Here is a 25,938-nt window from a genome sequence, read left to right as displayed (position 1 = left end):
GAAATTTCACAGATCCTTATTACCAGCTGTAGGGATTGTGTTTTATAATTTTCAAATCAGTAACACTGATACAATGGATGCATTTAATTGAATCACTGAACTAAATTTGATACCTTCTAAACATTTACTAAGAAACTGGAAAGTAAAGTTCAGTACTCTAAAGGGGCGGGGGGCAAATAGCACAGTTCTATTACCTGGTGATGTAACATCAGATGAACTGGAACATACTCAGATGTAGTGTTGGTCCAGGATATCTTCACCCACAGGACAGTGGAAAGTAAACATAAACCAATATTGAGATGGCACTGTTTGGTTTTGCCATACCACTAGGTTGAAACTGGATTCTTTGCACCTCATACCCTGTCCAGGTCTTGTAGACAGTTTCACACATGTGGTAAATGGGTCTTTAAGTCTGTTCTTATAATTCCCTTTCTTCGGGCTACCTGCCTAGGTCCCCCATCCGTGTCATTTTTCCTTGGGAATCCAGGTCCCTAAAGAGTTTGTTCAGTCCTGTCCCTGATGCAAGTCCCTTCCCCAATCCCACATCTGCCTTTTAACTCGAGGAGCTGGCTGGAAGGAAGCCCTGCAGGGCCAGGGTTGCGGGGCGAGCCTGGGATGTGGCCTGGGAACTGGCGGCGCCACAGCTGCCGGGGAGCAGGAGTCGCCTGCCCGTCTGGGTGCCCCTCCCACAGCCCCGGGGCAGCCGAAGATCCGCGGATCAGAGGAGCGGAAGTGCCGACCAGAGCGGCGGCCAAACCGAGGAGGGCGTGGGACACGGCCCAGAACCCCTCCCTCCCAACCGCGAGAGACCACGCGGCGGAAACTACACCTCCCAGGAGGGACCAGGACCCAACGCCTCGCCGTGCGCCCTCGCGTCCCACCTCGGGCACCCCCGTCCCTCGCGCTAGCGCCGCGCACGCGCACCGCCAGCCGGCGCCATGTTGGATCGGTTTGAACGCAAGCGCGGGCGTCGAGTTCTGCTGTGACGGCAGCGGCGGCGGGAGCTGCGGGCCGGCGGAGGCGGGGCGTGAGCTCGGCGCGGATGCCTCGTCCCGTCGCCGGTACCGTGATACACCCAGGCTTCCGGCGGAAAGCTGTGGAAGCGTGCGTTTAACATCTCATTTTGGGCTTTCGTGGGTAACCGGCCGGACAGGGAGGGGGCGTCGCTTTCTCTGACAGGCGAGCGAGAGGAAGGAGGAGGTCGGCTCCCGGGGGAGGGCGGCGCGCGGAGGGCGTCCCGCGGGCCGAGGTTCCCGGTCGGGGAGTTGGGGGCGCGGATTCTGGGCTGGCTCTTTGGGGGCAGAAGCTGAGTAAAGTATTCCGAGCGAGCCGTGGCTCCTGTCGGAGACTGCGCCTTCGTCTGCGAGAGCCTGGGGCGCGCATTTCACCACGTCCAGCTCTAAAGTTTGAAACGAGCGCGCCCGTGTGGGCGAGGGCTGCGCTCGGAGTTGTCCTGAACTTCCCGAGCAGTATTCCCGTGGGTGATTTAACACGAAGCGTTGTTTTTGAATCAAGGTCGTTGAAATGTCTCGCCCTGACTTTAGCATTCTGTTTGCCAGGATGGGTTTGCTTTTGGAGATACGAACGGCAGCTTTTGCAGAGGAAATGGTAAGAGGAGTGATGTTTGCTTAATGAGATTCAAAATAATCCCGTGGTCGAAGTGGCAGGGGTGCATTGTTAATCAGCTTTCCGGTCCTGTTTGTAGAAAGGCTAAAATTTCATAGTGGCGCTTACAGTATTGACAGTAAGTAGTCTCCATTGACTGTTCTTTTAGCCAAAAATCCAAGAAGCGATCCCTTCTTGTTTCCAAAGCTTCATTTGGTATCTTGAAAAAAATTTATTGACCACTTCATTATCTTCAAGTAGGCACTGGTGATTTAAAAAACAGTGTGTGTAGTGGGACTATTGAGTATTGTGATGTCATAAAGTATTGCCATAAAAAGAAAAGACAACAGTTTTTAGGACTTTGAAAAGCGTAAATATTCTTTCCTTGGTTTTTCCGTGTATATTCTTACATAATTTTTGTATACATGCAGGCGTGTTTTCTGTATCATTGATGACATAAGTCACAATAGACAATAGAAAACATACAATTCCCAATTAAGACTATTATAGATATGATTTTATTCCTTAATGAAAAAATTTTAAAGTTTATAATATGTAAATATTCTTTGCATAAATAGCCATTATTTTTAATTTAATTGGCGCTTTGTCCTGTTATCTTTGTATTACAGCTGTTTCATCAGGGAAATGCATAAACATTTTGAAGAAGCATGGCAAAATCAAAAACAAAATACAGAGTTTGTTCTCAAGAGTCTTCAATATCTTCTCTCCTGGCAAGCTGCAGCCTAAGTAGTAGCAATTCCTCTAACTCTGTTGGCTCTTTTCACTATAAGGATAAACTGTACAGTTCTGCTTCTCAGGCTCTACAGGCCTATATTGATGATTTTGATCTAAGCCAGGTGTATCCTAGTGCAAGCACTGGAAAAATTAGCATTGATAAAGGTGCTGCTAATATTCCACACTTCTCCAGTTATATTTCTAAACCAAGCAATGGTACGCTTTTGTTCTTTGTTTTCATCATGTCTAGTGATTTGAAGCATAAGTAGGTAATTGATTCTAAACCTCTAAAAAGTTGTTTTACTGTATACCATAATGGTAACAATGTTGCTTCAGTGATTCTGGCTTTCATTGACTAACTTAACAGTTTTAAACTTCAGCACATTTGAGGTTATACTTGTTTAGTTTCACTTGATGGGATAGGATTATATTAGTCTTTTTGATCTGTTTTTGTGTGGACCAGTAATCACAAAATGTTAAAGAGAGTTTGTCTTTGATAAAACCTCCATGAAGGTGAATCTGAAAGTGTTGTTGATAAACTAGTTAGCACTTTACTAAGCAATGAACCGAATGGGACTAGAGGGCTGGGGATACATAGCTCAGCCACACTGCACCTACTTGGCAAGTGTGAAATTGATTTTTATTCCTGGTACCAAAAATAAAAAAGGCCCTAGAAAAGAAAAAGTGTGTATTCAACTGTGGATGATGTATTTCAGAAGAAAATGAGCACAACTTTTCAGTGTGTGTAACCATGCTGTTGTGAGTAGGAAAGAGAGCACATTATTTTTCCTCTTAGTTTGATAGCATATCTGTGCTACAACCAATATCAAATGGCCAGTGTTAACATGGTTGTATTAGAATATCAAGCATGTCTAAATGAAAACTGTTGAAGACATGGTGAATTAGAGAATATTGGACAGTTCAGGCAGTTGGCGATGAGTATGTAGAGTTAAATATTGAAGACAAAAAAACAAAGGCATTCTAGTTTAACTGTTTATACCTTTTATACCTTTGAAATTCAGTGAAGATAAGAGAAAAGCAGCAAAAAAATTATTAAATTCTTAATTTGCATTTACTATTGAGTTTTTTTACTATTGCATTTACTATTTTATGTTGTAAAAGAAAGGTAAGTAGAACTATGCTTTGTTTTTCAGCTTTTGATCACAAAGAGCACTCACACTTCGTGTCCTATAAAAGAGAGCCTATTAATGACGTAGACTCCGTTAGCCTAACAACTGATGATCTGTTAAGACTTCCAGCAGATGGATCATTTTCTTTCACTTGTGTTGGACCAGGTCACCGAACAAGAAAGAAAAACAAGAAATCCATTAGAAGATCAGATTCATTGGACGTTGAAAAGAATCCAGATTTTCGAGAGACCTTCACCTCCATGGGCACAAATAATTTAGTTACTCCAGTTGAATACACAAATAGAAAACGATGTGGTAGGCTAAAAAACCCAAAACTTACAAATAAGACTAATAAATGTGTTTTTGACTCATCTTTATCTTTTTCTAAAGAATCTTTCAAGGACGGTTCAGAAGATGGTCTTGAAAAGAATTATCCAAGATGGCTCACTAGCCAGAAATCTGATCTTAATGTGTCAGGGATAACTAGTATTCCTGATTTTAAATATCCAGTCTGGCTCCACAATCAAGACTTGTTACCTGATACAAGAAGTAAAAAGGTTTCTAAAGAAAAGCATTGTTCCCCCAGACATAGTTATCTGGCTCAAAGAACTCAACATATGAATAAAGCAGATTGTTTGGAATGCCCTTTGGAACCCTCGAATTTTTCAAATTCCTTATGTGATGATGAAAGACTTGTTAATGACTACAAATATGACTCTGAACATAGTCAGTGTAAATGTCAAAATCCACTTCTTCCAGGACAATCCAAAAATCCATTCAGTGGTAATATTTTTAGTTTTTTTAAAACAAAGTGCTATAAATTTGCTTTACCTTCTATGATAGTTTATATTTTATTTTTGATGCAAGTATATTGCTGTTTAGAATGTTTACAATCTTTATTTGTACAGCATTTCATAACTATTAATGTCTTTTTATCTTGAGGGGTCACATTTTGATATAGTTTGCTGTTATAAATGTGTATATTCCAAATTACTGATTTTGTGAGATACAGTTGTGCTATTTTTAAAGAATTAATACAATTTTTAAAAACTAGGTGACAAAATTGAATTGCTTATCCTGAAGGCCAAGAGAAATTTAGAACAGTGTCCTGAAGAATTACCAAGATCTGTGAAAAAGGATGATAGTCCATGCTCATTAGATAAACTTGAAGCAGAAAGATCATGGGAAAATATTCCTGTTACTTTGTAAGTAAGTGACAGTATTTTCTTTCTGAGTGAAAAATGTAGTACTAGATTTATTTTTAAAATAATAGTAATTAGTAATACTGTGATTCTGTTGAATATAGTTTTCAGTTTTGGAGGCTGTAAATTGTATTTTTCATTTGTTACCACAAGATAGTGTAGTGTTTTATACCTTCATGGTACATTATATAACTTGGATTTGTCACATACTTTGTTTCACTATTAAATACTGATATACAGGGAGCTGGGGATTTAGCTCAGCGGCATAAGTGCCTGCCTTGCAAGCATGCAGTTGTGAGTTTGAGCCCGGTATCAAAAAAAAAAAAAAAAAAAATACTGATATAGATCTCAGTAAGAGGTGTTAGAACCAAAGATGTGTTGGAACCAAAGATGGTTATTTTGCACATGGAAAGGTTGTTATAAAATTTTTGTTACTTTGTTTTTTAATTTTAAGCTTTACACATTTTCTATCATTTCATTTACATTTTACTTTCTCAGTCATCATTTTCCTTAAGTAATGGAGTATTTTCTTAATATGGTCCATTGTTTAGATTTTTGTAATTTGGAAGGTTGTTTTAATTTGTTTGCCTATCTTTCTTTTTTCCTTTTTTTTTTGGTACCGGGGATCAGTTGTCTTTTTGAAACAGGGTCTTGTATGCAGTTCAGGCTGGTCTTGAGCTCACTTTGTAACTCAGGCTGTGTGCTTAACTTTTGTCTGATGTTGTTTCTCAGAATAATTTAACAAGTGTTTATCTAGAAATTAGGGGTTGTGAGTAGGGAGTTAGATTTGGGAGGTAGGCAAGATTTTATTCTTAGTGACATTATTATATTTGGACTTACAGAAATGAAATATTGGTAACCTTATGTCTTAGGCTCTGATAATTTATGACGTTCTATTGTTTATTTTGTTGTGGTCTTTTAATTACTGATTTTTTTCTTCTCAGTTGAATACCTCTGTTTTGAATGTCAACACTGTATAATTCCAGTTTGGATTACTGTCTAGGCTGCTTTCTTGTGAGACCCTGTGCAGGTTACTTTTGTAAACTGTAGAGGTAGTGAAGTAAATACTTTGGTAGTGACATACATCCTTTTACAAGGATTCAACTGATTAGAAATGCAAGTATTTAGAACAGTTTCTGACAAAGGGTGAACTATCTTATAAATTATAGTGGTGATGCCTGTCCAGAATATTTTTAGACTTTTGCTTTGTTTCTCAAATTGTGTCAATAATATTTTTTGTAAAAACTTGAATTAATAACTTTATTTTGTGCTTTATCTAGCCTCCTAATTTCTTTTTCAGTTGGTTTATATGTTAGTAAAATATTAGAAATGTAATCCTTTGCTTTTAATTGGGACAAGTAATGCCAAAAATGTTTAAGAGTAAGGTTTTGTTTTGTATTTAGAATAATATAATTCCTGGCTTACATAACTTACATAACCAATGGTTTGGATTAGTAACCTGCATGTAGTAGTTAATTTTGGAGGATCAGTTCATGTTATGATGCTTACAGATAAAACTAAGGATGGATTATTGAGTAGAATGAATAGATCTCAGTTTGACATTGACAAATTACTATCAATCTGTCATCAAGTTGAAGCAAATTGAATGTGAAACATGAAAGATAGTTATAAGGAAGATCATAACTAGGATCCGTGAATTGCTTTTAAAAAATTAAAAAATTTTTCATTATGAAAAATTTCAACCCAATTCAAAAGTAGAATAATGTAGTAGACGTCTATGAACCACACACCCATCTTTAATAATCACATAAATGTTTTTGATAACACTACGTGGATGAATAGTCAAACTATATTGGTAAACAGTGAGGGAAAAAGGCTACCCAGAGTGAGAAAAAACTCATACTAAAAATGTCAAAAACAAATGTCAATAAAGAGGTGCTGTGTATGTGTGTATGTTTGTGTGTGTGTGTGTGTGTGTGTGTGTGTGTGTGTGTGTGTGTGTGTTGGAGATAGGGTCTCACTATGCAGTCGAGGCTGGCCTTGAGCTCATTTTGTAGCTCAAGCTGGTCTCAGACAACATGCCCTGCTAGAGGTGCATCTTTATAAGAAAAAATATTAGCATACGACATTTAAATGTTACAAAAAGATTCTTACATATCTGAGTTCTTGAGTTACGAACGCTTTATAGTGATATAAAAATAATAGAAATGAATTTATTTCTGTGACTATTAGAATTTGGTTAGGCAACATTCTTATTTTTGCTGGGGATGCCATTTACTATTTCTTAAACACCAGGAAATAAATGAGTGTTTACTGGGCATTTATTACATAAACATAACCGTAAGCATAGAGAATTAGCTCAGTTATTTTTATAATATCTCTGTGAAATAAGTGGAACAATAAATTTACAAAGTGAAATTGTCAGGTAAATTTCCTAAAGTCATAGAGTGAACAGGGCTGGGATTTTAATTAAATAAGCACTTTTAATTAGATAAAAGTTTAATAAATTTAATTAAATAAATTCAATTAAATAAAATTACTCAATTTTAATTGAATAAAATTTTAATTTCAAAATTAATCCTTTTCCCAATATAGTCTTTTATATTAATATAAGTTCTGGAGAAGAAGTATGTCCTATTGCCTTGAATTGGTACATTCAGTAGAAATTCTTACGGGTTTGTAGAGGTTTAACTGTCATTGGATAAAAATAATTTTTTAATTTTAATTTAAAAAATGTTTGGTGATGCTGGAAATTGAATCCAAGACCTTGCACTTACTAGGCATGTACTTTATAAGTGATCTGCACCATCAGCTTGACAATGTTTAAATGGAAAAATGTAGGTGTTTCAAATGAATTTTTAGAGCCATCGTTGAGAGTTTATTCATTTACTTAAAGGCCTCTCTTCAGTTTCTTCATAGTTTTTCTTTGAAGCTTGGAGGAGATATAGGGGATAGAAAGTTGTTAGATTCTGCTATCAGTTTAAGAAGAAGATGGGGAAATTATATAAAATTAATCATACCCATGATGATTATTTCTTGGTGATTACTTATAGTTAAATGAAAATTCTTAAATTACAACTAATTTTTAGAATTTGAGAACTTAATTGCTGTTTCATATCATTTAAATGCTATTTAGCAAATCTCCTGTTCCTGTTAATTCTGATGATAATCCTCAACAGACTTCAAGGGTGAAGTGTACTAAAGAGGTTCTTGAAGACTTTTTGAATGATGAGGTAAGTAAAGTGAAGTCTCATTAGCCTATTAAAAGAAGATTTATGACTAATACATAGATAGGAATTTCTTAAGTTATTAGGTATTTTAAATCAAAACAGCCACATCCTCTCTCCCTAACCCATGTTCATAAAACCATCACTCCTAGAATTTTTGGTTGTTTTAATACATGAATGTATTAAAGAACCAGGTAGGGGGTGTTTGGAAAACAAAGTGAACCATTAGAATATAGAGAAAATTAGATTTTCTTGTAGACTAGTTGTTTACTTATGTTCCTAAGATACAATGATAAATCTATGGTAATATAAAATAAATTATTACCCAATTTTACAGAATCTTCTAAGTAGCCCTTAAAGCAAAAGTGATACATAATTTGACTTAAAAGTATAAGCATACCTATTAGATACTGAAATAATACATGCAGGTGCTTAACTAAATGATTTGAGAGGTTAAATACTTAAAAATTAGCTAAAATATTAATGAAATGTCCTTGAGAGGAGTTTGTTGAAGTAAGTAGGAGCAGTCAGAATATGTCTGACTTTAGCTGTACATTACCTGCTGTGGAGATACTGGTGAGTAAAACTTCATTTGTGAAATATTTGGGAGATACTTGAGTACTAAGCACTTTTCTAGGAAATGTATTCCTTGTATTGTACTGAATAAGATAGGAAGAGGTATTTGCCCTCTTTTGTTTTGTATTCCATTTGGGGAATCAAAAAAAGCCAAGGCCTAATATGTAATGTATAAGGAAATACTGTAAATGTTAGGAAAAAAACTAACTGGGTGATGGAGATCAGGGTATAATTTTATGAATGGTGAAATTTTATTAGAAACCTGAAATGAATCAATTAGCCAAGCACCCAAAAGTGAATAACTTTATATGAAGTGGTAATAGAAAGTGTGGGAAATCCAAGGCAGAAACATGTTTACCATCTTCCAGGAAAGTCAGAGTCCAATCGTTTAACACCATCAGAATGAACAACAAAGGTAAGAATGGTTAAAAGGAAATTGGAGTGGTTGCCTAGAGGATCTTGTAAGCTGTAACGATTTTATATTTTGTTGTCAGATAGGAAGTTGCTAGAGTTTTTAGTGGAAAAATGAAGTAATCTACATTGTTATATAGAAATTACAGCTGTGTGGGACATACTGTAAGAGGACCCACAGGAGGAGTTGAGAATCTAGTTTGTAGGTGTCCTGGTGACTTTCCTGTTGCTGGGACACACACAATACCCAACACTTAGGAGAGGTTTCTTTTGGCTCATAGTTTTAGTTCATAGTCAGCTGGTTCCAGTGGTAGAGGGGCACAGTGGAGAATAAAGATGTTCAACCCATGTCAGCCTGGAAACAAAGAGAATGGAGGAGCCAAGGACAAGGCAATATCCTCCCAGGTCATACCTCCCCTCTAACCAGGCCAGGCCCTCCTGAAGCACATTCACCATTAACTCATCAATGGATGAATCCCCTGATTTGTATATTGATGATCAGTCATCTTCGAAAAGCCCCAACTCTGAATGCATGAGATTTATGGGGAACATTTTGTATCTGACCCATATAGGAGACTTGCAGTCTTCTGGGATAGTGATTGGGCTTACAGTAGATACATGAGAGGTGGTAAGAAATTGTTAAGCTTGAGTTATATTTTGAAGGTAGGTCTGATAAGGTGATGTGCTTTGAAGAAGAATGGTAATGGCAGTTTATTAGGAAAGGAACATTGGTAGAGGAACATATTGGGAAGGCTTTAAGGTTTGGGACAGATGTACCAACTCTTCCTTGCCCTCTTCCTTGCCTACACATACAGAACCACATTACCAGAGTCTGTGTTTTGAGGTGTTCTTTGTTAGAAATAATTTTGGATGTACACCAAGTTGCAAAAATGATGTGTGTTTCTGTGCTCCCCTTCTCCCAGTCTCCTGCATTATTTTATATAACCATAGTGCAATGATTACCATTAGGTAATTAACAGATGCACAACTGTTAATTAAGCTGTCGACCTTACTACAGTTTCACAAATCTCTTAACCAGTAAACTATTGCAGGTTCTACCCTAGGATACAACATTACATTTAGTTGTCATTTCTCCTGATGCTTTTGAAAAGTACTCATTACTTATTTTGTAGGTAATTTGAGTATGAAGTTTTCTTGTGATCAGAATGAGATTGTGCCTTTTTTGGAAACATACCACATATCAGAGGATCATGTTAGTTTGATGTCATTAATATATATTAATGCAATAAAATAGTAAACTAATAGTTATTAATAAGAGTATTATGTTTATAGTCTGTTAATAATAGTGATGTTAACTTTGAATGCTTGGTTAAGGTGGTATTTACCAGTTCCCCTTGGTGAAGTTACCAGTTCCCCTTGGAATTAATAATGGTCTCATAGGAGATATTTTGAGACTATAAAAACTATATATTTTAAGAATCTCATTAAGGAATTTGTCTTCTGCATTTATTAATTACAGTTCTTGTATCAAGAGTTATGCCTTCTGCCTTGTTTATTATTAGGGAGCTAATCAATAATCAAAATTCCCAGCTGTCTGCATGAGGGGTATGGTGAAAGGATGAAATAAGCAGAAATAAATTCAGTAACGCATGATAGGGAGGCTGAGTGTCTCCGGATGGGCAAAGACAAAGACACTATGAGCTAGTCCCTGTTTATTGAGTGTATGCAATAAGTGAAGGGATTATCAAATGACTTGGGGGGGTGACTTATGCTAATAAGGCTCTATGTTGATGAGGACTGTGGCTCCTGGAGAGCCAGCACATTAATAAGGAGTTTGTTCTCTCCCCAGAGTGAAACCTTACTTTTATTACTACTGGGTTCTCAAGGAACCAGGATGTCTTCAGCTGATACAGTCTTGCCTAGATGTCACTGCATCACGTAACCATTGCAGCCTCTATTAAGGCCTCCGAGCTCTACCCTCAATTTATAATTTGTGAGCCCCAACAGTTTGTAAAGTTTTTAATTTCAATAAAGACTCAGACATGTATTTTATTGTAGGTTAATAGTAAAAATTGTTTTTAAATTGTTCCAATTTAGACTCTTAGGAATTCTGTCTGATAACTCCTATGTCTTTTTTGATATGTCACCATTTTTTTGAGTACTTCTCTGGGGAGCTGTGTTCTTTTTATTGAAAATGGTGTTTAGAAACTTGATTTAGGCAATAGGTTTCCTTATTGCTACTGTATTATTTTTTATTCTACACTCCCTTGCCAGTCTGATCTAGGAAACATGTATTTATGTATCTGTGTATTACCATACATCTGTGTTTATATATTTGCCTAGAGTTCTGGTTGATTTCTAGTCCAATTCTGGTTTGTTTTAGTTTTTTGTTAATCTAATTTTTTTTCATCTGTGATAATCCTATTATATACAGTGGATTTACTTCTTGGGTCAGTGTTAGTATGCATATGAAGTAGTTTTGAAATTGCTAGCCCATATATATAAGAACCAGATTTACTAACTAGATTGGCTGATTTATCTATGTATAGACTTTTTTTGTCATTAGCTTTATGTAATCCAATCAAAATACTGTTTTCCAAAGTTACCTAGGTTATTTTCTCAGTTCCTTGTATTTTATTTTATTTTTTTTTCTTGGCTCCAAATTTATTTTTTTTCCAAATCCATTTTATTCGAGAATAAGAAGAAAGAAAAAGAAGGAAAAAAACTACAACAAAATTCAAAACACATCAATGGGGGTGACAATGGTACATACATTGTATATTGTCATCCCCAAATCATTCACCTAGAACACAAGACATCTGCATTCAATTGTCCAAACAATACAGCACAAATCTTAATCTTTAGCAAACTCAGAGAAACTCACAAACTATCTTAATTATTTTTGTATGCATTTGCATACATGTTTTTTCTTTCAGCTTGTCACATAGACAATAACGATGTTTACCCATGTGTGTCTAATTTATTTCACCAATTATTCTCAAGTTGCATCTTTTACCTCCAGGAATGTCCAGTTTATCCTTCTTTATGGCTGAGTAGTACTCCAGTCTATAAAAATACCATATCTTTTTTATCTGTCCCTCAGTCGATGGGCATTTAGGTTTCTAAGAACTGGCTATCATAAGCTCTGCAGCTATAAATATGGTTGCACATATATCATGTGGTATAATATTTTTAATGCTTTTGGGAAGATAACCAGAAGGGATAGCTGGATTGAATGAGCCTCCAATTCTAGTTTTCCACAGTGATTTCCACAGTAGTTGCACCAGTCTGCATTCCCACCAACAGAGCAGGGTTTATTTTTCCTTACAGCCCCTCCAGCATTTCTTATTGCTTGATTTCTTGATAGTAGCTATACTTTTTAGAGTGAAGTAGAATCTCAATGTTTTAATTTGCATCTCTAGAATGACCAATGATGTTGAACAGTTTTTCACATATTTATTGGCTGTTTGTATTTCTTTATCTGAGAAGTATGCATTCATCTCAGATGCCCATTTTTGGATTGGGCCTTTAAATCTGGGAGGACTGATTACTTTGAGTTCTTTATATATTCTCTGTAGTAATCTTTGTCTGAGGAACAGCTGGCAAACATTTTCTCCCATGTTGTGGGTTTAGTTCCTTTTAATACATTTGTATTATCTATAATACTTTTAGATGGTTTATTGTCATGTGTATTGAATTATGTTCTATTTGGTTTGAATTGTTTGGTTTTTAGATATGTGAAATCCTCTGGTTAGGATTTAGAGAGTTAGACAAGACAATTTAGAGTTAGACAAGAACAAAAATGGAAATACCTCGATTTATCAGGTTTTAATGGAAAGTCTCAGAAAGCTTGTAGCTCATGTCAGTATTGAGTTTAACTGAATCCTTTGTATGCCCTCTTTTTCTAAAAATTTTATTGCAGCAAAATATATATTACATAAAATTTGCCAGTTTAACCATTGTTAAATGTGCCATTCTGTGGCATTTAGCATCTTCACATTTGTGATCCATTTCTAGAACTTTTTCATGTTCCCCAACTGAAACTCTGTGCCAGTTAAATACTAACTCCTTATTTGATAAAAGCGCTATTTTTCTGTGACTGTGAATTTGCTACTCTAGGAGCCACATACAGGAAATATCATAATGTGCCACATTTTGCTTACCCATTTATTTATATCCTTCACCTTTTGACTATTGTGAGTATGCTAGTATGAATATGGGTATACAAATATTGTTTGGAATTCTTACTTTCACTTCTTGTGTATATATACGTAGAAGAAAATTACAAGATTATAGTTTAGTAAATTCTGTGTTGAAGTTTTAAAGAAAGTGCTGTAATATTTTCTTCAGTGACTACCATTTTACATCCCAATACTATTATATCCTGTTTTTATAACTGCGAGTATCTTTAAGATCTGTTTTAGCTATTCTGCTTACCTTGAAATCTTACTCAGGTCAGTAACTTCCTACATAACTAAAGTTTAAATAGTACCTATTCTGTACTGACTATGCTGTCTATTTATAGACTTTTTAAAATTATTTAGACTATTTAAACTAAAGTTTAAATAGTACCTATTCTGTACTGACTATGCTGTCTATTTATAGACTTTTAAGAAGTTTACTTACCACTTTGTGGATAACTCTCAGGATGCAGCAACTCATTTGAAGAGTGTAAAATAGTAGTTTGTTAAAGCTTTCAAAAAGAAGCTTAAAATATCCTTTAAGCTTGAAAGAATCCTGAGCACCTTATGTGATTAAGTGCTGCCCTTTGGGCATAAAATCAGTGATAACTGAGATCTGAGTTTTACTTAGGTATTTCTTTAGAGATGTGGCCCCGAAGAGATGAAAAGCCAGCATTCTTTGTATGAAAGCATATTTTAAGGATTTAGAGAGACTACTGTATTTGAAATTTTGGTCCCCACTCAACTGAAAAGCAGTTTCATTTACACTTCTGAAAAGATCATGTTGGTTAACATGCTCTCTGAAGACTTTTTTTCATTTACGAAAAACTGTGATTTTAAGTTTATTATATGAATTTTCAGAAATATGTGTACTGTTCACAAAGCAAGGTATAGAAGTACATGCCAAAGTTTTAATCATGATTTTCTCTAACTTCATTTGGGGATTATGTAGGGGGAGAGGTGAGTTAAAATTTTGATTTTTTAAAACTTTATTAATACACATCATTTGGATTTTTTGGGAGGCGTGCAGGGTACTAGGAAGCGAACCTGGGACCTTGCACTTGCTAGGTATGCACTTCACCCTTGAGCTATATCCCCAGCCAATTGTTTGAATTTTTGTATTTATTTATATTAGGGGAAAATAGTACAAAATAAAATTCCTTTTCTCAAATTTGAATGGTTAAATTCATGTGCTCATCTGTTTTGATTTTAGAGCTCTACCCTTTCAGGAGGCAAACATCATGGTCCTGTTGAAGCCTTAAAACAAATGTTATTTAATCTTCAAGCTCTACAAGAAAGTTTTAATCAGAACAGAATTATAGAACCAAAAGAAGAGATTAAGCAAGTAAGCACAAAGTTGGCTTATGAATTGAAAGCTATGAACTTGTATAAAGGTTTCTTCCTACAAGATCTTTTTCAGACCAACTACAAGCATGCTTGCATTTCAAGAGCAAATGTTGTAGTTGTATTACTATTTTTTTAGAAAGTGATTTATTTATACTTTATACTGTTAGACTTGTTTCTTTACCCTTTTAGCATATTTTTATGATTTTGATCCAATACTTTATTTAGATAGGATTTTAGATCTGTAGTATGAATTATGTAAAATGTTTTGTAAGCCCTACAAAATGAATCTGTATTGCCACGACCAAGTGTGGCTCCTGAGGTTCTTGGGAGTTAAGGACCAGTGAGAGGATGAGAAAAATACAAGAAAAAGCTAGGGTCAGGTGGAGCCCTTACTCTCCTGAAGGGAGGAAAGGAACTGCCCTGCCACTGTAGCACCTTTTATACACTGGGAAAGATGATGTCAATTTCAGCCCCTGTGCCTTGCAAGCTATTGCTTGGCAGGCCTGGGCCCCTTGTGTTCTTGTTTGGGGAACAACTTGTTTACATAGCTTGTTTCGGTCTGGTTTTTTTGGACTGACCTTGCTTTAGCCCCACGCACATGATCAATCGCCAGCTTCAAGGGCTCCCTACCCTGTATGGGTCACATTGTATTTACATTTGGGGAAGTCTAAAAAACCTTTTCAGTATTAGACGTATCTGTCATCATCTGACGTTTACTTTTGTTACTATTGACTTGAATATAGTTATATAATATTTTAGGGCCATTGTGTTTTTAAAATTTGTGTATTTCCTGGAAATGTGAAACTTTCTGCTTTGTACTGCTTTTCTATGGGGAATGAATTTTCTTCACAAAAGTGTAGTGCTTAAAAATAAAGGTTTTTTTCAAGTCTAAATTCAAATTCTGCCACATACTAGCAAGTGGAACATTTGTGTAGATAATCACATATATTCTTCAGTTTATTTTCTTTAACTTTTTAATTTAAAAAATTGCATATATTTTGGTGTATAATGTGTTTTGAAATATATATATATATAGTATCTAATAGCTGTATTGGATTAGTTGATGTGTATTGCCTCACCTACTTTTTTTTGTTATGAGAACACTTATCAAGAGCATAATGCATTGTTACTAACTGTAGTCACCATATTATGTAGTAGCTTTCTTGAACTTAATCCTCCTAATTGAAATTTGTGTTTTGACGAGTATCTCCCTGTCTACCACCAGCCCCAATACTGTTAACTACCATTTTACACTTTTCCCCGTCTTTTTAAAATTTCACATACGAATTAAATCTTGTAGTATTTGCCTTTGTGTGCATGACTTATTTTTCTTACCAGTTTCCTTTTCTGCAAAAGGAAGTTGTTTGAGACAGACTACATAAAATAGGTAGTGTAATACTTGACCCCTGATCAATGCTTAAATTGTAGCTCCTTTTATTGTCTTTAATCTTCTGTTACTATTACTCAGTAGAGCTTTGTGATTCAATTTCATTTTCAACACAAATGAGCGACTCAGTTCTTGAGAACTACTACCAACTTCATTTGAATTGTATTTAAAAATTTTCCTTTGACCATTCTAAAAATCATGGCACATAACATATTCTTTTAAGTATCACTGAGACATAATCTCTTTAGTAAAGTATAATTTCAAGCCAAGATTTGATTTTTAGTGAACATGTTTAGAAGCATGCTCTAGGGTGCATCAAAGGTGAAGCCATGTGATATTTATAGTGTTTTTAGAGTAAATAAGAAATAAAAAAAAATGTAATGCTCTGCTGAAAACTTTGCTAGCAGTAATTTTTAATTTTTGAAATGTATTTTAAAGGGGATAAAACACAATAAAACCAATCAAAACCAGTATAAGAGATACAGGCCTAAAAACATTACAAAATCAACAATAGTTACCCTAATGCCTTTTGATGTCTTCAAAATAGCTCCAAATAACTTCAGAAATAGTAAAAATCAAACAATAGATTAGAAACCATACAAACAAGACAACTGAATGCAGTAAAGGACCTTGAAACAAGCCAATAGCAAATCCAAAATTGCTACCCATAATATATCTTGCTATCTTTGGAATAGCTGCTCCTGCCATCGGATTTGACGTAAACAAAACAAAAGAGAATAAAACCCAACCCAACCAAACAATGGCAGTGATGTAGGACCTCCAAAACCAGACCATAGAAAATCAGCAATGGCTGTAATCCTCAGAAGGAGATCCTCCTAGGTGTCACACTGTGTACCGCTATCCTCTGAACCTATGATCAGACCACTGGCCCTCGACCTACAATATTAGTGAAACACTGAGACACCACAGGCATCCACTTGTGTTTCACCTCCATAGTTATCATCACAGCCTGTGTTTCTCTGGATAAGCCAGTTGCTTAACGAGTGTGATTGGGGCAGCTGTGGAATGGTACTTGTTTGCCAGCCTGCATCCCGGAAGGGGCCAGGACGTGGCTGTTCCAGCCTGGAGGGAGGGCGGGGTCTGTGCATGGCCCTAGTTCCCAGGTTGGGTTTGCTCACTAATGTGTAGAAATAACTAGAAGCACAGAACATATTTTTAATGTTCTTAATCACATTTTAAGTTGCACTGAATTTTAGATTTACAACATGTTTAAAACACTGCTTATATTTTTATTTTCTGGTGTTTTCAATAATAGGTTTCAGAAGATGATTTCTCTAAATTGGAATTGAAGGCAAATATGATTCCTATTACTAGGTCCCTTCAAAAGTAAGTATTCTTTGCTACTCTGGATACAAATCTACTTTGTTCTTCTCTGACTGAAGTTAGGGTGGAATTAAATAGTTCAAAGACTAGAAGTGTATCAGCCATATTTCAGCTTTTCATAGCACATTATCTTAAAATGTTGCTTTCTCTTAAACCTATGCTATTTCCTATTTATCATATTCTGAGGATTCAAGGAGACACTTTAGACAGTTAAAATATAACATGAATGGTTCAGATTCTTCATTCATTTTAAAGTAATGGTAACATTTGAGAAGTTAGCGATTTAGATATCCTCTAATAACAACTTGTTATTTTCTTTTCTTTATTTTTTTTGTCTTTTTGAGACAGAGTCTCGCTATGCAATTCAGGCTGGCCTTGAACTCACTTTGTAGCCCAGGCTGGTCTGGAACTCTCAACCATTCTCCTGCCTCAGCCTCCCGAGTGCTGGGATTACAGATGTGAGCCACCACACCTGGCTTAACTTGTTATTTTCATACTGGTCCTTTAGGATATACACAGTGATTCTAAGTGTAGTATTTGTGCCACACTTACAGGAATCTAATGTAGATAAAATACTCTAGATATGGTCTAATTTTCTTAGTTATGTTGTCTTTTATTAAAAAGCAGACTATTCAAGTCTCAACTACGGTTATTATATTGCCGTAGTACTTGCATGTGATGTTTTGTACCTGGTAAAAAACAAGGAGAATGATGAGTAACACTTATTGAATACTTAGCAAATGTCAGTCCTTTTGCTGCTGCTAAGTGTTGATTTAGAACAAGTAGTGCTGAAGATAATTCTTGTGCCTTCCAAGTGCTGTTATCATCATTATAATACAGATCAGGGCATACACAGGAAGTAATAAAACTTGCTCAAAGTTACTCACTAGTAAGAAGTTTTACTGAGACTTAAATTTGAGATTTGAAAAGCTGTGTTAGAAACATTCATTAATGATAATGGTGAATTGTTAATTGAGACTTTGTAGAGGACCTGAGTAGACCTTTTAGGTAAATAACCTCATTCTGCTTTTAAATTTTAAAGTGAAAGACCTTTCCATTTCTCTTAAAAGCATGACTAAAATTGTGTTGAAGACCCAGATGTTTTCTGAGTTAGAGTACATACATTAACACGTGGATACTGATCCATATAGGTGCTTTTAACATTTGCTAAAATTTTTTTAAAAATAGTAGTAGTTTTTCTACTGTAAACAGTAGTCTTTAAAGAGTAAGCGTCTTTAAAAGATAAAGATTGTACCTTGAGTGTTTTATTGACCTAAGGTGAATGTCCTATTATATAACTTCTGTTTCTGAACTAATAGTTTCTGTTTGTAACAGTTTGCATGACTAGCTGGTGTTAAGGTATTTCCATTAGTTTTAGGGAGCTCCAAGCTTCTGGTTTAGGTTCCATTTTTCTTATAGATTTTTGTGTTCTTCCATTAGAAACTTTTTTTTTTTTAAATGACGACTTACTCTGGCTGAGGTATATGGAGAGTGATCAAAAGATAGAGTGAATGTTTAAGCCAAAAACTTATTACATTAAAAGATCCATTGCCAAGAATGATGGGCATGTTCAAAGTGGGGGCGAGTATTTGGAGCGGGATGAATGGCAAGGTATAGTTCCTGAAATACATGTTTAAATTTAAACAGTCACATTTTTTTTGGTCTTTTTGATACAGGGTCTCACTATGCAGTTCAGGCTGGCCTTGAGCTCACTGTATAACCTAGGCTGGTCTCAAACATGTAATGATCCTCCTGCCTCAGCTTCCCAAGTGCTGGGATTACAAGCATGTGCCACCATGCCCAGCTAACATTCGCCATTTGATCACTTTTATTGATAAACCATTTATAGCAGTTTCTGCCAAATAAAAAACATTACAGCATGTCCTCATTCACTTTATGCACCAGATCTGTTGCAGGCTGACATCTAAATCTTTGCCCAAGGCAAAATGACCGTAAAGGATAAACGGATTGAAGTAATCAGGGTAGCCACAACAGCACAATTAAACATGAAAGAGGACTTTCAGAGCTGCTTCAGAAAGTGGCAAGAATGATAGAATAAATGTTTAAAGTAAGGGGGAATTCTTGAGGGGAATTAATGGCAGCTTTTCTTATAATTTAAAAAACATCACTATATTTTTGGTCACACCTAGTAAATGACTGACAACAACTTACAATGTTATTTTTTTCAGGTTTCCTCTTATAGTAGGAATCAAAATTATAATGGTTTTGTTTTTATTCCTTAGCCTTGTGCTATATAGTCACATATTAGGAATTCCATGAAAACATTTTAACTGAAATCCTTGTAAGAAAAATTTGTCATCTTTAAGCAAATGAAAGAAGTTCAGTTTTTGAGCAAGAGATTTTCCTAGAATCTTTTATACCATGAAGGCAACCAGCTGATAAGATAGTCGTAATATATATCTTACATACCTTGAAGACCAGTAATTTTAGACTATTGTGAAATCAATACTTCAAAATAATTTATATTTAGCTTTGGAGTATGTTTATAGATAATTTTCAAAACAATTGGGATTTTGTAGTTTTCAATACTAAAGGCCGTGCTGTGAAGTACAAATTTAATGACAGCTAGAAAGTTGTCTATTTTCCCAGTTCCTTTTTCCTGTTCAGTTTTCTAGACTTCATTCTATACTAAAGATAGAACTACCTCTCATACTTGTAAAATGTGATCTTTTTATTCTAAAGTACTAGCACTTTCCCTTCCAGGGAATGGTCGGCATTGAAAGACAGTGAAAGCAGGGGATGGTGGTGCATGCCTGTAATCCTAGTGCTCTAGATGCTGAGGCAGGAGGATTGCTGTGAGTTCCAGACAGCCTGGGCTAGAAAGTAAGCTCAAGTTCAAGGCCAACCTGAACTGCATAATGAGACCCTATCTTGAAGAGACCAAAAAAGAAAAGACAGAGGAAAACCTTCCATTCAGTTTTTGCTGGATATAGTCTCAATATAGGCCAGTAAACGTAAAGAAGACAGTAATATTATTAATAGTCACTTTATGAATAAAATATGGCTAAGCTGCCTTTGTATGGCTTCTTAGTGAGTTTCTGTAGGTGGTTTGTATTTGCTGTAAATCCCATGAAAAGGTACATTGAGTTTCTTCAGTATTTTTTTTTAATTGTTTACTAGTACATGAATGTAGTACATAATGTTTACTGTGGGAGTGGAATATGTGTGGGAGATTGATATGTGTATGTAACACATCTTAATTGTTTTCATCCCTTTTTCCTTCCCTCCTCTACCTGTCCTTTGATTCTCTTCCTGTTACCTTTTATTTTACTATGGGTTTCTCCTATAAGCAAAATAATGTGATATTTAAGTTTGTGTGTGAGGTTAATTTCACTTAACCAATGTGGTGTGAGGATGCATCGATTTTCTTATAGAGACTCCGATTTATCTTTCTTAATGGTGGAGTTGTACCCCATGATGTGTAAGTACACATCATCTTCTTCGTCTGTTGATGGACATATGGGCTGTGAATGGCTATTTGTTGTAGTAAATCATCCTTTGTGTTTCCCTCATTAGCCATTTTTTCATGGTTGTAGAGAAGAAAATCAAGAAAAATTTTCTCTTACAACTTTATTTCCACTTGTTACATACACATTTGAAGTAGCAGTTGCTACTTCATAGCTCCTCGGCCAAGTATATTCATTAGTTTAGTCTTAGGCAGGGCAGGTAGAGGTTAAATGAAAAGAAATGTATGCTGATTATGTAGACCAAGCATAGGGAATCAGAATGTCACATTTTTATTTAACTTTTTTTATTCCTTCTACCATAAGACACGTTTTTCTTTGCTTCCAGTTTTTTTCCTTTCTACTGTTTTATATGGAAATAGAATGGAAATCAGTTTTAGTGAATTATATATTCAAGTATTATAACTTTGATATGATAATATGTTATTTCTTTAGTCATGCATTTGAAATAATACATTCAAGATAGAGATAAGTTAAAAATGATTTTATAGGCAGCTGATGGTTATAGCACACCTGTTAGCCCAGCATAGGGAGGCTGAGGCCAAGAGGATTGTTGCAAGTTTGAGACCAGCCTGGGCTACAAAGTGAGCACAAGGCTTATAGCAAGATCTTATTTCAAAGAGACCAAAAAAAAATTTTTTTCATAAAAAGCATGTGTCTGAGTTAAAACTTTTTGCATAGCTTAAATTAACACTTTGTATATGTCATTACTTGTGAAAAGGGATTTTCAGAAAGCATCAATATCTGGATCATCTGTTTGGTGGATGATCAGTTAAGGTGTGAAATTATCCTTATTTTAGGAAAAAATCCACATTGTTAATATAACAACATGTTTGGATATTGCTGGGTTTTTTTCCTCTCAATAATAAAAATGAGTTTTCTCAGAAATGTGACTGATGTGAAATGGCATTTAAAAAATATTAAACCATCATAATTGTAAATGTTAAAGCTAAACTAAATGTTTTTATTTCCTAAGTAGTATGCACAGCATACCAAAAGAAAAAGTACCATTTTGCAGAGTTTTGGGGAAAAATACATGAAAAGTAATGTTTTGTTAAATATGATACAAATGACATACATAATTATTATTATTAGAATATTTGACAAATTAACTTAAAAAGATGCATGTCGATACTGTAATTTTTAAGTAAATGTTAATACAGCATTAGATGAATATTTTAACATTCAACTATTCAGATACTAAGGTTTTATAAGGAGCAGTTTTCAAAGTTTGACATTTATATTCTTTACCTTCATCTCATGCTAATTTTGAAATTAATAAGCAATGTAATCACTATATCTTGCTGTCTGCATTGGCTGTTCAATCCTAAATATTGGTTTATAATGTATTTTATACTTTTAAACAAAGGGCCTTGCATCATTTATCTCGCCTGAGAGATCTGGTTGATGATACCAGTGGACAACAGTGACTGAAAATGTGAAAAATGTGAAGAGGAAAGTAAAACTGTCACCACAATAACAACAGAACAAACACGTATTGTTTTCTATTACTTAAACTGAACAAAGTAAATATAAGCCATATATTATTCTATGATCAGTTCAGCTTTTTTTCTGAAAAACTAAACTTGACAATGACCATCGGTTTTGTGATCTAACCTCATTTTGTGCTGAAAAATGGAATGTATTCTGAAGTCTGTCTTCAAATGTTTAAGGATAAATCATTTCTGTTTTTAATGTTTACTTGATCTTAGCCTTCTGTAGTATCATTTTATCATTTGATTCTAGAATACTAAGTTTCCTAGTTTCTATCTCTAATCTCTTCTGTGGACCTTTTCTATTTTTTAAACAAAATTAGCATGCAGTTTTAAGCTTTAAAGAAATACCAAAGTTTTATAATATATTTAATATGGGAGTCTGTTACTTTTAAATTTCAGAAACTAAATATTAAAGATATATTGTATTTGTAAATGACATCAGTTTAACAGTGATACAGTGCTAAAAGAAATGTTCTTTAAGACTGTGGCATCCAGCAGAATCTCTGCATTTAATTCTTTGATTCTATATAAGGTAATATTGATAATACATGACATTTTATGAATCATAAAATGAAGGGGAGCTACCTGAGTATTTAATGTTAGATTATTTTCCAGGTTTTGGTTTTGGAGTTAGCTGCAGCTATTAAAAATAATGATGCAATTGTCAATTGCTTTCTGTAATTTGAAACTACACTTAAAATGAGTGTGGAAACAGAAAGGAACACTGTTTAAAGCTTTGTTTTAAGAGTTGATGTTTTATAGCCTTCTGTAGTTTTCACAGTTTATCTGTAGCTAGAAGGTAGGAGAGCTCTATAATTTTGCAGTTTCACCAGACAGTGTTTCCATTAAGTTGGAAGCATGTTTACCAAAACTAAAAATTAAGTCATCAAGCATAACAAACATATTTTAAAAGCCTGATGAAATTAAAGACTATCTATCTGTATATGTAAATACTACACATTAGCACTTTACCCAAATGGCACCATCTTTGCTAAGTAGATTACTGCTAAATAGGAATTTATAGGCACATAGTCAGATAATTTATTTTCCAAATTATTGAGAGGGATTAACAAATACCTTTGTTATAGAATTGACATGTCCAACACTACAGAGTGAACCCTGCCGGTTTTCCTCCCTTGTGAATTTCTCATCATATTTGACTGATTTGAGAGGCACTTACTGATAGGTTTTTATTTACCTGTGAAAATCTTTTTTTGCCATTTACATGTTCTTTAATGATTATGATCTCCTGCATGGCAAATAGCTTATGGAGAAATTACTTCAAAGATCAAAGAAGTACTGATTTTTTAAAATGTAGATTTAATTTTATAAACATTGGGCGGGTCATTTTTCAGGCCTGGTGAAATGTATTAGACAAACTAAAAAATGCAGAGATGATGGAAGAATAACTTCTAATTCTATGTTGAAGGTTGGGTGTATACCCATAATCCCAGCATTCAGAAGGCTGAGGCAAGAAGATCACTGCGAGTTCAAGGCCAGCCTGCGCTACAAAGTGAGTTGAAGGCCAGCCTGAACTGCATAGTGAAACATTGTCTCAAAAAGACCACCGAAAAAAATCCGTATTAATAATATGCTGACATACATAACATATACGATGCCTAGAAAGTACCTCTAAAAAGAGCATTCTGTAATGACTGAATAATACTGATTTTGTTGGTACCCCTATTTATAAGAACATATCTCCAATACTGAACAGGAGGTGTCCTAAAATTTTATGTTACAAATGATATTTTAAGGAACTTTATTATGTGTACTAAATATTTGTTTTTGTTTTTTATAAATATGGAAAGGTTTAATCTTTTACCTAAAAAAATTAATTTTATCAAAATTATTATTCCCAACCTTCTTAAATATATTAGAGTCAGTGAATCTCAAATCAAACTGTCTAAATGATAAATGTTCAAGAAGTTAAGACTTGATTTAATTACATCCTTAATCATGTGAGTTTTCATTTTTATTTTTAGATTTCTGGGGGAAAAGAGGGGACATCAGTATGGAGACTGCTATGTTGAGAGTTTAAAGCAAATAAAGAGAAGATCAGATTTTAAAGATTGCATTTTGAGTGTAAAATTTTATCTTACTCTTTTAGGTATATGGAAAAAATACTTAACATCTTCAAGTTTTTCAGTTGAGTATGAAGAAAATTAATAAAGCTTGATTCCAAAAATTGTTTGGGCTTAGGGACCAATGTGTAGAGAGTAAAGACTGAAATGACTTTTCTATCAATACAAATTCTACTTTTCAGGTTTTTTTTTGTGTGTGTTCAGCATCATAGAGATACCTCACCAAATTGAGGGACCATTTTCTTGGGTTTAATTTAGGTGTAGTTGTTTTATTCCTTGTGAAAATTTATGAATGTGTGTGTGGTTTTTTTTTGTATTTTGTGTTTAATGCTGTATATGATAACGTTTTGTTAAATTATATGTAGTTACACAAAAATGTCACCTAAACATCAAGGTGATTCCTTGGTTTTTCCTGTTTGAATACATGGAATTCCTTTAACAGATTTGAAATTGTTTCATTTTTTTTGGCCTCGCTGTTCAGTCTATATTTGAAAACCTATTTGGTAGAAGTGCTGTGAAGTGAACTAGCCAAAAGGAAGATATCATGAAAAGTGACAGAAGAAACAAAAGACTATTTCAGAGCAATTGAAGTTTCTTTAGAGCCTCAAGATCATGTGTCTCTGTTATACAGAGGTTGGATATTGAATACCTAGTTATATGATATGTTGGATTGTATGTGATTGGCTTAAATGTAGGTCTAACATAGTTTGTATTTTTAGATATTTTCCCTGTGATGTATGATTTTATTATTTTCCTTCCCCTTTCTCTTTTTCTCCCTCTTTCTCACATCATTATAGTTCTCTATGATTGTTTTTCTTTTTTTGGACAAAATCAAAAACCTCTGCTCCTTATGGTCTGTTTATTTTCATGCTAGACCAGAATCTTCTATACGGCAGCTGTTTTCACAGTGTAAAGATAGATAGATTTTACTATTTGAATATCCCAAATCCAAAAGATCTGAAATCTGAAATGCTCCAAAATCTGAAAATTTTGAGGCATCATGTCATTGTTTGGGTTTTTAGATTAAGATTCTTCAGTTCAATTTTCATTCTTGTATTTATTCGTATTCTTAATGTTTCTTTAAGCTCTAACAGGTTTACAATTTCTTTTCAAGTATTCTGTCTTCTAAATTTTGATAGATTGGCTTTCCCTTTTCATTGCCCCGTCACTTTTATCTTCCTCATTTTGACATTTTGGGTAGTTCTTAAGCTCTATTGAGTAGAGATGAAAATACATCTCAAAAATGTTAATTGATTATATTTTATTTCCTTATGCACTATCACCTTATATTCAGATAATTACATGTTCTTATTTTATATAATCAGGAAAAAATAAATATGTAGTGTTCATAAGTATTTATTGAGGATTCTAAGCCAGATTTTATATATAGGTACACATTCAGGTAAGAAAGATAATCTTTTATGTGATACTCAAATATTTTTATTTAAAAAGCATTTTTATACTGCACCATTTATTAAAGAGGCTTTCTTCCATTGAATAAATTTTGCCCCTTTGTCAGAGATAAAGTGGCTGAGTGTGTTTGTAGTTGTGCCTGTATCTTCTATTCTGATCCTCAGGTCTGTTTTTATTTTGTTCAGTCTTGAATCCCGTGTTTTGCGAAGTTAGGTATTTGAGATTATTTTAAAAAATAATATCCTTTCACAGACCCTCAGGTCTTTTTATTACGTTTAATCTTGAAAGAATCAGTGTTTTGGGAAGCTAGTTATTTGAGATTATTTTAAAAAATAGTAACCTTTCACTGACCCTCAGGCCTTTTTATTATGCTTAATCTTGAAAGAATCAGTG

General features: G+C 34.6%; 2 protein-coding genes across 18 annotated transcripts in view; one reads left to right on the top strand and one right to left on the bottom strand.

The window, feature by feature from the left end:
• Stard6 (StAR related lipid transfer domain containing 6) overlaps window positions 1-1,216 on the bottom strand; it is a 35,364-nt gene extending 34,148 nt beyond the window's left edge. For 5 of the 8 annotated variants that reach the window (XM_063231614.1, XM_063231619.1, XM_063231620.1 and 2 more), the window contains exon 1: window positions 195-1,216. Coding sequence is in view for 1 of the 8 variants with exons in the window: in XM_063231613.1 (XP_063087683.1) it covers window positions 195-209 (15 nt within the window). In the remaining 7 variants the exon portion in view is untranslated. The remainder of the gene's footprint in view (window positions 1-194) is intronic. The other 3 variants (XM_063231615.1, XM_063231617.1, XM_063231618.1) reach the window with 1 other exon arrangement.
• CUNH18orf54 (chromosome unknown C18orf54 homolog) lies at window positions 1,086-24,575 on the top strand. Of its 10 annotated transcripts, XR_010041407.1 has the most exons (10): window positions 1,472-1,608; window positions 2,235-2,556; window positions 3,495-4,253; window positions 4,525-4,675; window positions 7,770-7,866; window positions 14,203-14,334; window positions 17,000-17,070; window positions 21,922-22,078; window positions 23,478-23,561; window positions 24,034-24,575. XR_010041407.1 is itself a non-coding variant. In XM_063231607.1 (9 exons), the coding sequence occupies exons 3-9, from the start codon at window positions 2,274-2,276 to the stop codon at window positions 21,980-21,982; spliced, it is 1,554 nt and encodes a 517-aa protein (XP_063087677.1). In that variant the 5' UTR covers window positions 1,086-1,104; window positions 1,560-1,608; window positions 2,235-2,273; the 3' UTR covers window positions 21,983-24,575. The 10 variants fall into 10 exon arrangements, 6 of the variants coding, with proteins under 6 accessions (XP_063087677.1, XP_063087676.1, XP_063087680.1 ...); XM_063231607.1 differs by adding an exon at window positions 1,086-1,104 and having other exon boundaries at window positions 1,560-1,608; window positions 21,922-24,575; XM_063231606.1 differs by adding an exon at window positions 1,182-1,200 and having other exon boundaries at window positions 1,560-1,608; window positions 21,922-24,575.
• The last annotated feature ends 1,363 nt before the right edge of the window (window positions 24,576-25,938 follow it).

The sequence above is a fragment of the Cavia porcellus genome, unplaced genomic scaffold (assembly GCF_034190915.1).
Source record: "Cavia porcellus strain 051 isolate PalLab524CR breed Dunkin Hartley unplaced genomic scaffold, mCavPor4.1 scaffold_20, whole genome shotgun sequence".
In the NCBI taxonomy this organism is placed as follows: domain Eukaryota; kingdom Metazoa; phylum Chordata; class Mammalia; order Rodentia; family Caviidae; genus Cavia; species Cavia porcellus.
This window is presented reverse-complemented; position numbering and strand designations above follow the sequence as displayed.

Excerpts from the sequence above, each read along its gene's own strand:
- CUNH18orf54 (XM_063231607.1), top strand. The coding sequence starts at position 2,274 with ATGGCAAAATCAAAAACAAAATACAGAGTTTGTTCTCAAGAGTCTTCA. Across the intron at positions 4,254-4,524 it reads ATCCAAAAATCCATTCAGTG|GTGACAAAATTGAATTGCTT; the intron begins GTAATATTTTTA and ends TTTAAAAACTAG. Across the intron at positions 14,335-16,999 it reads CAAAAGAAGAGATTAAGCAA|GTTTCAGAAGATGATTTCTC; the intron begins GTAAGCACAAAG and ends TTTCAATAATAG.